Here is a 16608-nt window from a genome sequence, read left to right on the forward strand (position 1 = left end):
GCAAGGAATAAAAGACAGATACTTAATGATAGAAAAGGACAGGGGGGAAAATGTCTTGGCAGTGACTTACTTCCCCCAGAAGATTTAAGACTGTGAGTACTAGGTTAGGGGTAAGAATGCCAAATAAAACGAAGAATAAATTCATATATTTGATTTGATCACAGTCCCTCATCTGTGATTCTTCCACTTCTATTTTAGAGACGAAATCATCTACTTCCACAGGGTAGGCAGCCAGTCTCTCCTGGAGAGTCCATTAAGTCTACAAATAGAAGCAGGCTGTGCACACCAGTATTACCAGTTGTGAGCAACTGACCTCACAGTAACAGGGCCTAGCAAGCAGTTTCAACACAGCTGGTCTTCAGTCTTCAGGCTGGAGTCTGAGCAATTGACAACGACCCCATGCCTCACGAGAACCACCCTGATGAAAAGATTTTAAGACTCAGTCTGATCTAAAGGTTTTTCTGTCATAACTCTGTTCCCACCAGGAAAGAACAAATTGATACAACCCTTGCTTTGACCAAAGATTATTCAACTGGCCTGATTATCTTCATTTAAAAAATGGGCCCTTTCCACTTAAAATGTAATGAAGCCAAGGGGCACCTCGGTGGCACAGTCGGTTGAGTGGCCGACTGTTGGTTTCGGCTCAGGTCATGATCTTGGCATCGTGGGATCAAGCCTTTCACCAGGCTCTCACACTCAGGGTGGAGTCTGCTTAGGACTCTCTCTGCCCCTCCCCTCCCCTCCCCTCCACTCTGTCTCTCTCTCAAATAAATAAATAAATCTTAAAAAAAAGTAATGAAGCCAATTAACTATCCATTAATTAAAAATACAGCACACCTAGTAACTACAACAGTTGGCCAAAGTTGAAATCTTGATTAGAAATGATGGACAAACAGGAGAAACTCATTTTTAAATGTAAAAGATATGCACAGGGCCTGTACTGCTTGAGAGAAAATTAAGCAGTAAATGCTTGCACAATCCCACATTTGCCACAATTAGCTACTTTAAGAAACAAAATGATACCCTCATAAAGTACACGGACTCGGAAGCCAGACTGCCTGCATGCGAACCTTTGCTCCCCCATTTGCTACCTGTGTGACCTTGGGTAAATTACTTAACTATGCCTCACACTCTGTTTCTTCACCTGGCCCAGAGTCGGCCGTGAGGACAGGAAAGCAGTCACTACACTGCCCGACAACAGTGAGAGGTATATTAACATTCATCATACCGTTACCCCATATCCATCCCTGCTTCTCCAGTTCTAGAACAATACGATTTACCAGATCAACGCTGAGTATGCAGAAAAAGAATCTTCGTTTTAAAATTGCAAGTTGGATTAAGTATCACAAAATTCAGGCTGTTCACAAAACTAACCAGGATTAAGAGAAAAGGAAAACGTACAGAGTTGATGTCTCACACTAAAGTTTAGAACATAACACATTTAAGGGAGAAAGGGGAAAATGAAACTGGGAGTTCAAAAATAAATCATTAAAACAGATTTTAAATAAGCCCCTCCGCTGTCCCCAGTACCTTTGATGAGTCGGTACCACTGTTTGCAGACAAGGGCCGCGGTTTTGTGCTCCTGGTACGGCGAGAGGAAGGATAGGATATACTCCAAAACCTCCTCTGGCAGCTCAGACATGGACCTGTTAGGTCTCGTCTCCTCAGCCTCCAGCGCCGGGCGGGGCTCCTCCTCCTGCTCCATTGTCCCTTCCAGCAGAGCTTCTTCTTGGTCCACAGCCATGAAACTGTCATCTTCACTGTCCGAGGAGCTGGCCATGACATTCCACTCAAACACCTTCGGTGGGAAATGAACAAACATCAGGACACACTGTCAGAAGCTCTGAAACAACTCAGGTACACACGTCTAAGCAGCACATGATTTCTTTTAGACCCTCAGTGAAATCTGTTCCTCGGTACTTGCCCACACTAACTGTGAGCCACCCCCATTTGACAGGTAGAGTTCAAATACCAAGCCCATCCCAAATATCTAACAAATCCCTAAAGGCTTCTGATTGTATTTTTTCTCTCTGCTGTAAACCAGAATGACTGCTGAGTTCCAGTATAACCATAAAACTGGAAGATTGTTCTGTAACAGCTACTCTAAGGCAAGTTTCTGACTGACAGACAGCAAAGGGGACAGCAACTAGATTCCCTTGGCATGATTCAAGACCTCAAACTTCAAAGGAAAAACAAACTGTGGGTCCTATAAAGAGTAGTAAGAACACTCTGAGAATGCGGATTAAGAAAAGTTTTTCTAGCTTCTATACAATTCACTTAAGAGGAAAACAAATGTTCCTAGAATAGGCTTAACTAGCTAAAATATCACATATAAGGCAATATTTATATTAGAAAGCATCAAAACAGATCCAAGGAGTAAAAAAACAATATTTATGCCCATCAATAACATAACAGATATACTATGGTACATTCACACAATGAAATTAACACAGTGGAATACAGCAAGGAACTACAGACACCCACACAGATAAGTCTCTCAAACATAATACTGAGCAAAAGAATACAGAAGAGTACATACTACATGACCATGCTTATATCAAATTCACAACTAGGCAAAATTAATTCATGCTATTGCAAGTGAGTGCTGCAGGGGTGCTGGTAAAGTTGTTTCCTGACTGGGTAATGGTTACACGGATGTGTTCAGTCTGTGAAAAATCCACCAATATGAGTACTTAATGTTTAATGCACTTCTTTCTCTAAAGCTTACCAAAATGAGCCATTATCAACAGTTACCTCTCGTGAAGGTAATTAATTTTAAAAAATCATTATGGATGATTTTTTTTTTTTAAAGATTTTATTTATGACAGAGAGAGACACAGCGAGAAAGGGAACACAAGCAGGGGGAATGGGAGAGGGAGAAGCGGGCTTCCCGTGGAGCAGGGAGCCCGATGCGGGGCTCGATCCCAGGACCCTGAGATTATCATCTGAGCCGAAGGCAGACGCTTAACGACTGAGCCACCCAGGTGCCCTATTATGGATGATTTTCAACTTCTTTTTCTATATTCCCTAAATTTTCTAGAAAGAGCACAAAATATGTTAAAATACACACATAGAAGCAGGCAACTCATTTATATCATTCTTCTGATGTTTCACGCAAAGCCTGAGATAAAGACAGTAAAATGAAGGGAATAGGGTGATTTATGTAAGAAGTGTGTCACAGGTTCGATTCTCCAGGAAGCAAATGCTAAAAAAACAAAATTAGGAATGAAAAAAGATTTAAGGTGGGGAACTCTTGTGAGAAGAAAAAAAGAGGAAGCGGGACTGAGCAGGAGGAACACAGCTCAATGTACCCCTGACAGGGCCTGTCCAACAGAGCTCAGGAACAAGGATAGCCAGTTAGGGGGCTCCACTACTGGGCTCATCTATAATTGCTCTGCTCTGGCTGGGGGCTGCTCCAAAGCTGAGGCCCACCCTGAAGGGACTAAGGGATTTCTTCAGTTATACTCCTTACAGATGGGCAGGAAGTCCTTTCTTGAAGGGACATCTGAGTTCATTTTCTTATTTTCTAATACATCTATTCTCCTTGCCCATACACACCTACCCAGATCACTCACAGGCCATTCATCTTAAAATTTCCAGCATTCCCTCTAACACTGATGCAAAGAATTAAAAATAATGGGAAGAGAAAAGTAATCTTGAAATATACCTGTGGCTTTGAGAAAGATCTGAAATGTTCCAGGGATGCCTAGCTGGCTGTCAGTAGGGCATGCAACTTTTGATCTTGGGGTTGTAAGTTCGAGCCCCACATTGGGCACAGAGATTACTTAAAATACATACATACATATACATATATATATATATATATATAAGAGAGAGAGAGAGATCTGAAATGTTCCAAAAGATGAGGGGGGTGGGGAGAGCAAAGAACAGCAACTTTCCCCCCTCATTTCTACCATTCCTGTAATTTATATACAAACTATGTACAACATCTTAAAAACTGGAAGAATGATCCCATTAAGGAAAATGAAAAAATGCATTAGCTCATAAAGTCGCTTCCAAGAAACTCATATATCAAATTAGTTCTTGATATTGCAATGTGTCCTAGCAAAGTGGCTGCTAGAATCTTGATGATGGTGAACAACAGGTGGCTAACTGGAAGTAGTGGAGTAGCCTAAGTTCTCCTAGCTGGAGGAGGAGGGACAGCAGAGGGAAGGTGGCAGCAATCCCCTCCATTCCCCAAAAGTAGGTTTACTGTAATTGTATTAAATTATCCTAGATAGTTACCCCCACCTTGGGTGAGCTGTTTTTCCACATGCTTAACTCACTAAAGGAAGGCCTTTCCATTTCCAGCCCTAACTCCTACCCTAAAGAGTAATCATATAAAATATAAAACAAAAATAAAATTTTTTTTTTCTGGCAAAAAAAAAGGTACTTTTTACTACTGGGAAAAAATTACTTCCCATATTCCCTCTTATTCTTTCCCCTGTAAGTTATCATTTCTCACTTCCCACTGGCTATCTTCCCTAATTTGTTGACTTTCTCATATTTTTAACCCCCACTCAGCACGCTGAAATTCACTAGGGAAAAGAATCCAAAGAAACAGATTCCTTGGGGCGCCCGGGTGGCTCAGATGGTTAAGTGTCTGCCTTTGGCTCAGGTCATGATCCCAGGGTCCTGGGATCGAGCCCCACATCAGACTCCTGGCTCAGCGGGGAGTCTGCTTCTCCCTCGCCCTCTGCCTCTCTCCCTGCTCATGCTCTCTCTCTCTCTCTCTCTCTCTCTGTATCTCTGTGTCTCAAGTGAATAAATAAAATCTTAAAAAAAAGAAAAAGAAACAGATTCCTTGAGTTTGGCTGCATCTTCCACATTTGAATTACACATCAAATCTCAAATACAGTTGTTCCTTTACTCAAAAGCTTGACAGATTGTGAGGCTAGGGTCTTCTTCAGAACAAACTAAATCAGTAAAGGCTGCAAGAGCTTATTTATAGAATACTATTTTTTCCCCAAGCAAAATAAATGTTTGGCCCAATAAAACAACTTCTTAATCCCTTCCCAAATCTTCTCAAAGTACAATTAGCAAGCAAACATAAAGGGACTCACACTTTTGTATACCCAGTTTTAGGTTATTCTCCCAGTCAACCATTTCTCTGTCCACAAAAGCATCAAACCTGATGCTCCTGAGGCATGTTTGCAAACTTGGCCCTGAGCAAAGATGCCAATGAGAACACACAGGGATAGGCTCAGATGCGATTCCTCTGTAATTACACGCCCAGTACCAATTTGCACAGTCCTTCATTTTCACTTCCATGATTAGGTAATGAAATCATCACTCATATTCCCACAGGATATGGAGGCATTCTGAAACAGTTTTTGTTTTCTTCATGCCAAAAGAAGCCCTACAAAACAATTCGCATGTAATTGTTGTTAACTCACTGAATGTGGTTTTCATGAAAGTCTTTTTTTTTCCAAGATCTTATTTTTTTTTAAGATTTTATTTATTTATTTGACAGAGAGAGAGACAGTGAGAGAAGGAACACAAGCAGGGGGAATGGGAGAAGGAGAGAAGCAGGCTGCCCAAGGAGCAGGGAGCCTAATGCGGGGCTCGATCCCATCATGACCTGAGCTGAAGGCAGACACTTAACGAATGAGCCACCCAGGCGCCCCTCAAGATCTTATTTCTTAAGTAATTTCTACACCCAATGTGGGGCTCAAACTTACAACCATGAGATCAAGAGTCACAGCCTCTACAGACTGAGCCAGCCGGGCGCCTCAGTTTTCCTGGTCTTTATTATTTTTTTTAAGTAATCTCTACACCCAATGTGGGGCTCGAACCCACAACCCTGAGATCAAGAATCACATGCTCCACTGACTGAGCCAGCCAGGCATCCCATCATGAAGTCTTTAAGAGAAATCTTCCTCACCCTTCACATTTGTGTTAGACCTTCTTAGTTTCCTCAAGTTTTTGGGAGAAACCACAAACTAAAGTCATTTACTGGAATCTGAGCTCCTTGAGGGCAGAGACCATGTCTAGCCATCTTCTCTTGCTAGAACTAGACATGCAAATGAGCACAAGGTCTACTGAAATTTCTACTCACACCACCCTTGTGCTGACTTTGCATTATTTTATACTAGGAATTACATCATCAGTATATCCGAGAATAGCAGACCCTACCCTTATATGTCACTGGATGCTGCCAAGATATTTCATTGGTCAGAATGAACATATCTCTCTGGTTCCTTGAATTTTGACCTTTTAAGGTGTACACTGGCCTGAGAGTCTGCACCAGACTCTGGAGCCATACCCAATGAACTTTTGCTGGGTCAAGATGGGCGGTACTAAAGAAACCATTTATTTGGCCCAGTAGTATCACTACTATACTATACTATATATAGTATACTACGAGACTACATCCAACTAAATACAAATTACTTTTAAAAATCCAAATACCTTGGGGCGCCTGGCTGGGTCAGTTGGTAAAGCATGTGACTCTTGATCTCAGAGAGCTCAAGAAACACCCACACTGGGCATAGAGCTTATTTAAAAAACAAAAATCCATATACCTTGCCCATCTGAAGTATAAATTAAGTTTAAGATTTTGAGACAAGGAGATTTGGCTACTGTTTCTACCTGTAACACTGTGTGACCCAGGATAGGTCACACAGAACAACATGGGAAAACCTCTTTACTCTAAGTAATGAAAATTCCCTACCTACTTTATAAAGATTCTGTAAAGGTAGCAGATATCAACAAACTACTCTGAACTCCTTGGAGGAAACTGATTACCTTGTGAAGAGTTAAAATCAATTCAAAGAAATTCAGGATGGGAATGAAACTGTTATCCACATACAAGTTTTTACCAGATCCTAGTACAATATTTGATTAACTGTGCCTTTGATTTCTGTACAACTAGACATCTGACAATCCTCTTGGAGTACACGTCTTTATGAAAATCAAAATACACTTCACTAAAAGAAAGTTGAAGATTTAAAATGCAATCAAGATTATTCTTCACAATTTCAAAAAGCTAAAAAAAAAATGCAATAAGGGAACCTCTCAGTGACAGTAAGATAAAGCACTGAGACTTCACTGAAGAACATGTGGCTGGACTGAATGGAAAAGCACCCACAGTTATCCCTCAACATGAGGGCTTCTGAGGCTTCAGGAGCAAAGCAGCAACCTTGCACAGATGTCAGTGTGAACTCATGAAGTTACCCACTTCAGCAGCACTCATGTTAGCTAAAAGGTATTGAATACACTCTTGAAAATATAAAATACGGTTAAATGAAGACCACAATATGATTCAATCTAAGATGATAACAAGCCTTCTTATTAATATACCACATTATCATTGTACTAAGTCAAATGAAAAAGTTATAGAAAATGGTAAAATATAAATTTCTACCTTACGTCATGCATTCAACAAATATCAATGGGACATTTACTATACGTGAAAATACTGTGCTTACATCCCATGCGAGTGAAAAAGAAGAGGACATGCCGGGGCTCCTGGGTGGCCAAGTCAGTTAAGCGTCCGACTTTTGGTTTTGGCTCAGGTCATGATCTCATGGGTCGAGGATCAGGCCCTGTGTGGGCCTCCATGCTCAGCGGGGAGTCCGCTTGAAGATTCTCTCCCTCTGCCCCTGTCCTCACTCGCACACATGTTCTCTCTCAAATAAATACATAAATCTTAAAAAAAAAAAAGAAAAAAGAGAATATGCCACTATTTCCTCTCAAGGACATTAACCTGGTAAGAGCCAAAGACACATACTAACACAGGACAGACCTGTGGTACAAACAAGAAGCTTTAGCAATTCAGGAAAGGAGGAGATGGCTTCCAACTAGTCTGATCAGGAAATTACACAAAGGCAAGCATTTCCACGTTGAAGAAAAAGTAGGAATTCAGAGAATGAAATGGGAGAAGGTGGAGGGATAAAGATCTTCAAATTACTATCTCTTGAAATGATATTCTTTGCTACTTATGGAATTACCTTTAGGACAAAGGGAAAACCTATTTTTTATTCGATGGGTGTTTTACCATTTGCACGCACTACTTAATATTTTACCTACATTAACAGAAGCTCAGATCTGAAGATTCCTTAGTTCCTCACAGTCAATGTTTTGACAAAGTCTAGAAATAGAATCATTTGGCATTAACTACTGTTGCTATTAGCAAACTGTGAGCTATTTTGACAAGCAAATTCAGAGAGTTGTTTCTATAAAGCATTCCAAACCTAGTAAGAGATATCAGCTGCGGTAGTGGTTAACTTCATCAATGTGTTATCTAATTAAGACTCACTTTAATGAAATTGAAAAATATTTTGCCAAACTACCCACTTAGAATACTTTTATCTTTACAATGACTGACACTAAATGAAAGCACTTTATGACTTTTCCAGAGCCACCCATATTCATATGTAGATTTGTTATTACTAAGTATATGGTCAAGAAAAATGTGCTCGTTTCATATCATGAACGGAAATACTCTAGGTTCTGAAAATTCCATATGGAGGAACTACACATTCTAGGTTCAACAAAATGTTTCATTTGGTAGAAAGAATACAAAAGAACTTTAGTACCCAAATTTATATTTTGTGAGAGCTTGAATTTTTAGATTTTAAGACAATGATAGTGTACAAAGTACAGAATAATTAGGATTGCAATAATTTAACATATAACAGTGATTTTATTTATTTTTTTTAAGATTTTATTTATTTATTTGAGAGAGAGAGAACGAGAGATAGAGAGCACGAGAGGGAAGAGGGTCAGAGGGAGAAGCAGACTCCCTGCTGAGCAGGGAGCCCGATGTGGGACTCGATCCCGGGACTCCAGGATCATGGCCTGAGCCGAAGGCAGTCGCTTAACCAACTGAGCCACCCAGGCGCCCTAACATATAACAGTGATTTTAAACAAAAGGCTTTCATCTGAAGTATGGTATGAATCAGAGGAGTTAGAGGAGAAAAAAGGTGCATTAAAGGGTACATTGTTCTGGGTTTGGAAATTTTTTCCCCTCTCAAAAATAATTATCTAAGGGCACCTGGGTGGCTTAGTTGGTTAAGCATCTGCCTTCGGCTCAGGTCATGATCCTGGGGTCCTGGGATCGAGTCCCACATCGGGCTCCCTGCTCCGCGGGGAGCCTGTCTCTCCCTCTGCCTCTCTCTGTCTCTCATGAATAAATAAAATCTTCAAAAAATAATATTTAAGAAAGAAAAATGCAAAAGGAGGAAATACTCATACTGTAACAGTAGTAAACTATATTAACTCGAAATTGACTGCATCAGACTACAGAAATGCTCAGAACATAGCTACCTCTCCCTCTCTGCTCCCACAATACTAAGTACTGCCTGAAGTACTAGGAATTACTACACTGCAATTGTCTGTCTGCCTCCTCCTCTCCCCTTAGGGCACAAAAGAAAATTATATTCTGCATCCATATAAGAGCTCAGCAAAAGGCTATTGAATGAATAAGCAAATACAACTTTATGAATTAATTTTAGAGTCAATGACAAAACCTAAATGTTAATTCCTACATATTCTAATGGAAAAACACTTCATATCAAAAAGTAAAATAAAAAAAACAATAAGAAGAAAATTCAGATGGCTAAAGACTAATAAAACTAGAGGATAGAGGGTAAAAACAGGCATGAAGAAGTGGGAATTTTTATTCTTTTTTTTAAGATTTTATTTATTTATTTGTCAGAGAGAGCACAAGCAGGGGGAGCAGCATGCAGAGAAGGCAGAGGGAGAAGCAGGCTCCCCACTGAGCAAGGAGCCTGATGTGGGACTTGATTCCAGGGCCCTGGGATCATGACCTGAGCCGAAGGCAGACGCTTAAACAAGTGAGCCACCCAGGCATCCTGGGAATTTTTATTCTTAAATTAAAAATGTACAGTATCTAAACAAATCATTATTTTTATTATTTTTTAAAGATTTTATTTATTTATTTGAGAGAGACAGAGAGAGAGATCACAAGCAGGGAGGAAGGGTAGAGGGAGAAGCAGACTCCCCACTGAGCAAGGAGCCTGATGTGGGACTCGATCCCAGAACCCTGGGATCATGACCTGAGACGAAGGCAGACACTTAACCTACTGAGCCACCCAGGCACCCAAATCATTACTACTTTTAAGATGTTCAGATTTTTCTGTCATTATGCACCTTTCTTCTGATAACAAGAGAGGAGTATGCAAAAACCACTGCAGGCCAGGATTCTCTTAGCCTTTTGTGGAGAGATTCTATCACAATGGTTCCCAGACTTATGAATTTCACAGATCAGCAATTTTTTTAGACTGACATAGGGCCAACAAATTTTTATTTTCCCAAGTAAGGACAAGGAAAAAAAAGACACCACAGACACAAATCCTACCATCTAAATATCATAGCTTCACAAAGGAGATTTAAAAATCTGAACAAGGTAGAAGATAATAATCTTCCAATAAAAGCTTTCCCCTCCAAGAAAGGAAATCTTACACACACACACACGTGCACACACCCTCAAGACAATGAGGGTGAACAAGTACTTTTGGGAACCACTACTGTGTCATGGTATTTCATTTTAATACTTTGCTTTATGGAAAAAAAAATCCCATAATTAAAATAAGTTCTAATCTGAATTTTATTTTATTTTTTTTATTAAGTTTTAGTTTTAATTCCAGTATAGTTAACATACAGTGTTATCTTAGTTTCAGGTATACAATATAGTGACTCAACAATTCTATACATTACTCAGTGCTCATCATGGTAAGTGCACTCTTTAATCCTCATCACCTATTTCCCCCATCCCCCAACCCACCTCCCCTCTGGTAACCATCAGTTTGTTCTCTACAGTTAAGACTCTTTTTTGGGCGCCTGGGTAGCTCAGTTGGTTAAGCAACTGCCTTCGGCTCAGGTCATGATCCTGAAATCCCTGGATGGAGTCCCGCATCGCATTGGGCTGCCTGCTCGGCGGGGAGTCTGCTTCTCCCTCTGAACCTCCCCCCTCTCATGTGCTCTATCTATCTCTCAAATAAATAAATAAAATCTTTAAAAAAAAAAAAAGACTGTTTTTTGGTTTCAACCCACCTCCCCTCTGATAACCATCAGTTTGTTCTCTACAGTTAAGACTGTTTTTTGGTTTGTCTCTTTTCCTTTGCTCATTTGTTTTATTTTTTAAATTCCACATGAGTGAAATCATATGGTATTTGTCCTTCTCTGATTTATTTCACTTAGCATTATACTCTCTAGCTACATCCATGTTGTTGCAAATGGCAAGATTTCACTCTTTTTAATGGCTAATATTGCATTGTATGTGTGTGCATATATATATACATGCACACATCTTCTTTATCCATTCATTATATACATACACACATACACACACACACACACACACGAACACACCACATATTCTTTATCCATTCATCTATTGATGGACACTTGGGCTGCTTCCATAATCTGGCTGTTGAAAATAATGCTGCAATAAACATAGGGGTGCATGTATCCCTTAGAATTAGTGTTCTTGTATTTTTTGGGTAAATACCCAGTAATGCAATTACTGAACAGGGCAGTTCTATTTTTAACTTTTTGAGGAACCTCCAACAAACTGTTCTCCAGAATGGCAGTACCAGTTTGCATTCCCACCAACAGTGTAAGAAGGTTCCTTTTTCCTTCACATCCTCACCAACACTTGTTGTTTCCTGTGTTTTTTATTATAGCCATTCTGACAGGTGTGACATGATAGCTCATTGTGGTTTTGATTTGCATTTCCCTGATGATGAGTGATGTCGAGCATCTTTTCATAAGTCTCCTGGTCGTTTGTATGCCTTCTTTGGAGAAATGTCTAGTCATGTCTTCTGCCCCCCTTTTTAATTGGGTTATTTGTTTTCTGAGTGTTGAGTTGTATCAGTTCTTTATATATTTTGGATACTAACCCTTTATTGGATATGCCATTTGCAAATATCTTCTTCCATTTAGTAGGCTGCCTTTTAGTTTTGATGACTGTTTCCTTTGCTATACAGAAGCTTTTTATTTTGTTTTGTTTTTTAAAGATTCTCTTTATTTATTCATGAGAGACAGAAAGAGAGGCAGAGGCAGAGGCAGAAGCAGACTCCCCGCAGAGCAGGGAGCCCATGCAGGACTCGATCCCAGGGCCCTGTGTTCATGACCCAGGCCAAAGGCAAACGCTTAACTGAATGAGCCACCCAGGCACCCAGAAGCTTTTTATTTTGAAGCAGTTCCTGTAGTTTATTTCTGCTTTTGTTCCCCTCGCCTCAGAAGCCATATCTAGAAAGATGTTGCTTCTATGGCTGATGTCAGAGAAATTGCTGCCTGTTCTTGGATTTTTATGATCTCGGGTCTTGCATTTAGATCCTTGATCCATTTTGAGTTCACTCTTGTGTGTAGTGTAAAAAAAGTGGTCCAGTTTCATTCTTTTGCATGTAGATGTCCAGTTTTCCCAACATGTTTGTTGAAAAGATTCTTTTTCCCATTGCAATATTCTTTCCTCCTCTGTCAAAAGTTAATTAACCATATAATTGTGGGTTTATTTCTGAGTTTTTTATTCTGTTCCATTGATCTATGTGTCTATTTTTATACCAGTACCATACTGTTCTGATTGCTATAGCTTTGTAATTATAGTATCATGTCATCTGTAAATAGGGAAAGTTTTACTTCTTCCTTACCAATTTGGGTGCCTTTTATTTCTTTTTGTTTTCTGATATCTGTGGCTAGGACTTCAGTACTATGTTGAATAAAAGTGGTGAGAGTGGACATCTTTGTCTTGTTCCTGACCTTAGGGAAAAAGCTCTGTTTTTCCCCATTGAGTATGATGTCAGCTGTGGGTTTTTCATATAAGGCCTTTATTATTTTGAGGTGTGTTCCCTCTGAATCTATTTCGTCGAGTTTTTTTTATCGGGAATGGATGTTATACTTTGTCAAATGCTTTCTCTGCATCTATTGATAAATGATTATATGGGGTTTTTTTTTTCCCCCTAAAGATTCATTTATTCTAGAGAGAGAGTGTGCACACAGGAGCATGTGCAAGCTGAGGGAGGAATAGAGGAGGAGGGAGAGGGACAAGCAGACTCTGGGCTGGGCGTGGAGCCCATAGCAGGGCTCGATCCCATGACCCAAGCAGAAACCAAGAGCCTGAAGCCCACCAAGGCACCTGTTTTTTTGTTTTTAAGTAGGCTCCACTTAAAAATTCCCCATCGCAGGGCTTGAACTCATGACACTGAGATCAAGACCTGAGCTGAGATCAAGAGTTGGGTGCTTAACTGACTGAGCCACCCGGGCGCCCCAGGATCGTGTTTTTTTCCTTTCTCGTATTGATGTGATGTATCATGCTGATTGACTTATGAGTATCAAACCACTCTTGCATCCCAGGAATAAATCCCACTTGATCATGGTGATTTTTTTTAATACATTGTTGGATTCGGTTTGCTAGTATTTTACTGAGGATTTTGGCACCAATGTTCATCAGAGATACGGCCTGTAGTTCTCTTTTTTTGTGGTGTATTTAACCAGTTTTGGAATCAGGGTAATGTTGGCCTCATAGAATTTGGAAGTTCTCCTTCCTCTTCTACTTTTTGGAATAGTTTGAAAAGAATAGGTATGAACTCTTTTTGAAATGTGTGGTGGAATTCACCTGTGAAGCTGCCTCATCCTGGACTTTTGATTACCGATTCAATTTCATTGCTGGTAATTGGTCTATTCAAATTTTCTTTTTCTTCCTGCTTCGGTTTTGGTAGGTTACATATTTCTAGGAATTTATCCATTTCTTCTAGGTTGTCCAGTTTGTTGATGAATTTTATTTATTTATTTGGTGAATTTTTTTTAACAAAACTAGCTGTTCCCAGTATGCTGGGAAACCATTTCCTAATGCTACAAAGACAGAGGGAGTGATGGCTGCTGGCAAGAGTACATGAAAGATGAATGCAACCTGATTTCTTTTAGAAATATCTTAGCTGCTCTTGGGGAACCTGGGTGACACAACTGATTGACTGTGTGACTCTTGGTTTCAGCTCAGGTCCTGATCTCAGGGTCGTGAGATCAAGCTCCGTGTCCAGCTCTGCCCTCAGTACAGAGTCCACTTAAGATTCTCTCTCTCTCTCTCTCCCTCTGCCCCTCTCCACTCCCTTGTGCGTTCTCTCTCTCTCAAAAAAAAAAAAAAAAAAAAAATCTTAAAAAGATATCTTAGCTGCTCTTTTCATAATGCTTTTTAATTTACAATGTTTTGTGGTTTTTTTTAACTCATGTGCTTTCCCCACTAAATTCTTAAGGCCTTTATTTTTAATAAGATTTAACTATAGCACTTTTTTTCTTTTAAACTGCAACTGAATATATTAGTCAGATTTTATTACTGTTACTGGGAGTATTACAGGCATAGTATAGTTTCAAAACTTTCCATAGAAGCTAAAGTTTTAAGCATCAAGTTCTCACACAAGATGCTATGCCGTGCTACGTTCAAACAAACAAAAAAAAGAACAAGTCTAAAGTTCATTCCAAAATTATGTAAGCTAGTAAACTCTTCAAGATCCAGTAGAAAGTATCAAATAATAAAGAAAACAAAGTCTCCCCTGCATTAAGGATTGACTAAAGCAATCACCACTTCATGGCTTCAGTTTTAAGAAAGGCTAACAGCTTTCTGGTTCACTTACCCATTGTAGATCTACTTCAGTGGAAGGAATAATTTTTTTTTTTTAACAAATTCATTTTACTTTATACAAGTAAATACTTGTTTAAGCATTTCTTTCAGAAGGAGAAGTTCATACAGAAGAAGTTCAAGAATGTATTGGATTTAGCAATATTTATCAATTTAAAATGTTCAAACCCGGGGCACCTGTGTGGCTCAGTTGGTTAAGCATCCGACTCTTGGTTTCGGCTCAGGTCTTGATCTCGGGGTCATGGGATCAAGCCCTAGGTCAGGCTCTGTGCTCAGCAGAGTCTACTTGTCCCTCTCCTTCCCCCCTGCATGTGCACGCATGCTGTCTCTCTCAAATAAATAAATCAAATCTTCAGGAAAAAGTAAATAAATAAAATGTTCAAACTCTTTGACTCAGCAAATTTTAATTTTCAGGTATCTTTCCAACACAAACATCCATACACATGCACAAAGATGTATGTACAAGAGGAGGTCTGTGGTATCTTCTTTGTAATGACAATAACTTGCAACTACTTAAATGTCCATTAATAGGAAAATGGCTAGGTAAATAATGCTGAACCTAAATTACATAATTATAGCAGTTTTTAAAAATGTTGGGTAGTTCAATTGTGGGCTTATTTCATATACTGACATGAAGAAATCTCCAAGATAAACTATTATGCAAAAAATGCATAATACCATAAAGAATAGATCAGGGGCCCCTGGATGGCTCAGTAAGAAGAACATGTGACTCGTGACCTTGAGGTTGTGAGTTCAAGCCCCAGGTTGGGTGTAGAGATTACTAAAAAAATAAATAAATAAAAACTTAAAAAAAAATCAGTGGCTGCCAATCAGAAAATCTTGAAAGCTATTAAAATTCAGATTCCTAAGACCATTCACACCAACCAAATCAAAATCTCTGGGGCATGCACTGGAGGGGTGGGAGGGGTGGGTGGAGGCAGGGGTTGGATCTCAGTCATTTTTATCTTTAACAAAGCACCCAAACAACTCTTTCACAGCCAGTCCAAACAAACAAACAAAAATTATACATCCACCTAGTCTCCATATATATAAATGCATAGAAAAATTACCTAGAAAGATACACATATCAAATTTGAGAGTATAATCTCTGAGGAGGTAAAGACGGAGTCTTTGCCTTTTTAAAATTAATTTTTAACAGCCAAAAATATCATATATATAAAACTGTATAGAGGTGGAGCTGTGGAAAACAGTATGGTAATTCCTTAAAAAATTAATCAAAATTACCATATCTTACAATTCCTTTTCTGAATATATATCCCAAAGAACTGAAAAGACAGACTGAAAGAGATTATTTGTATACCCATGTTCACAACAGCACTGTTAACAACAGCAAAAAGGTAGAGATATCCATCAGCTGATAAACGGATAAAGAAAATGCAGCACATAAGCACAATGGAATATTATTCAGCCTTAAACAGGAATGAAATTCTTACACCTGCTACAACATGGAAGAAGCCTGAAGACATTATCCTGTACGTTACCATACATTATCCTGTACTGCAGGATTCCACTTACATGAGGTACCTACAGTAGTAAATACATATGGACACAAAGCAGAATGGTGGCTGCCACAGGCTGAGGGGAGGGGAGTACGGAGGGTTATTATTTAATGGGTACGGAATTTCAGTCAAGGAAGATGAAAACATTCTGGGATGGATAGTGTTTGATAAGCAACAATGTGAATATATACAGTGCCATTTAACCACACACTTAAAAATGATTAAAATGGTAAATTTTATGTATATTTTACCACAATTAAAAAACTGTACAGAACACAGATGTACAATTCAAAAGATGATAAAATGAACCACCGTGTACCCACATCCAAGTTAGGAATGCCCCCTCATTACCATCCACCTCTGACTCAACCAGAAGTAATCACTGTGCTATTTTATCACTCCCTTACTTTTCCTTATACCTTTACCACATAAGGATACGACAAAGAAATAAATTCCTAAGCAATATATTGTTTAGTTGCTGGATGTAGC

The 16608-nt window shown here is 39.3% G+C and overlaps 1 protein-coding gene across 1 annotated transcript in view; it reads right to left on the reverse strand.

The window, feature by feature from the left end:
• FBXO42 (F-box protein 42) overlaps positions 1-16608 on the reverse strand; it is a 101607-nt gene that overhangs the window by 43960 nt on the left and 41039 nt on the right. Inside the window, exon 2 of the mRNA XM_027621506.2 lies at positions 1531-1798. Within this exon, the coding sequence (XP_027477307.1) occupies positions 1531-1780 (250 nt within the window). The 5' untranslated portion in view covers positions 1781-1798. The remainder of the gene's footprint in view (positions 1-1530; positions 1799-16608) is intronic.

This window comes from Zalophus californianus, chromosome 4, assembly GCF_009762305.2.
Source record: "Zalophus californianus isolate mZalCal1 chromosome 4, mZalCal1.pri.v2, whole genome shotgun sequence".
In the NCBI taxonomy this organism is placed as follows: domain Eukaryota; kingdom Metazoa; phylum Chordata; class Mammalia; order Carnivora; family Otariidae; genus Zalophus; species Zalophus californianus.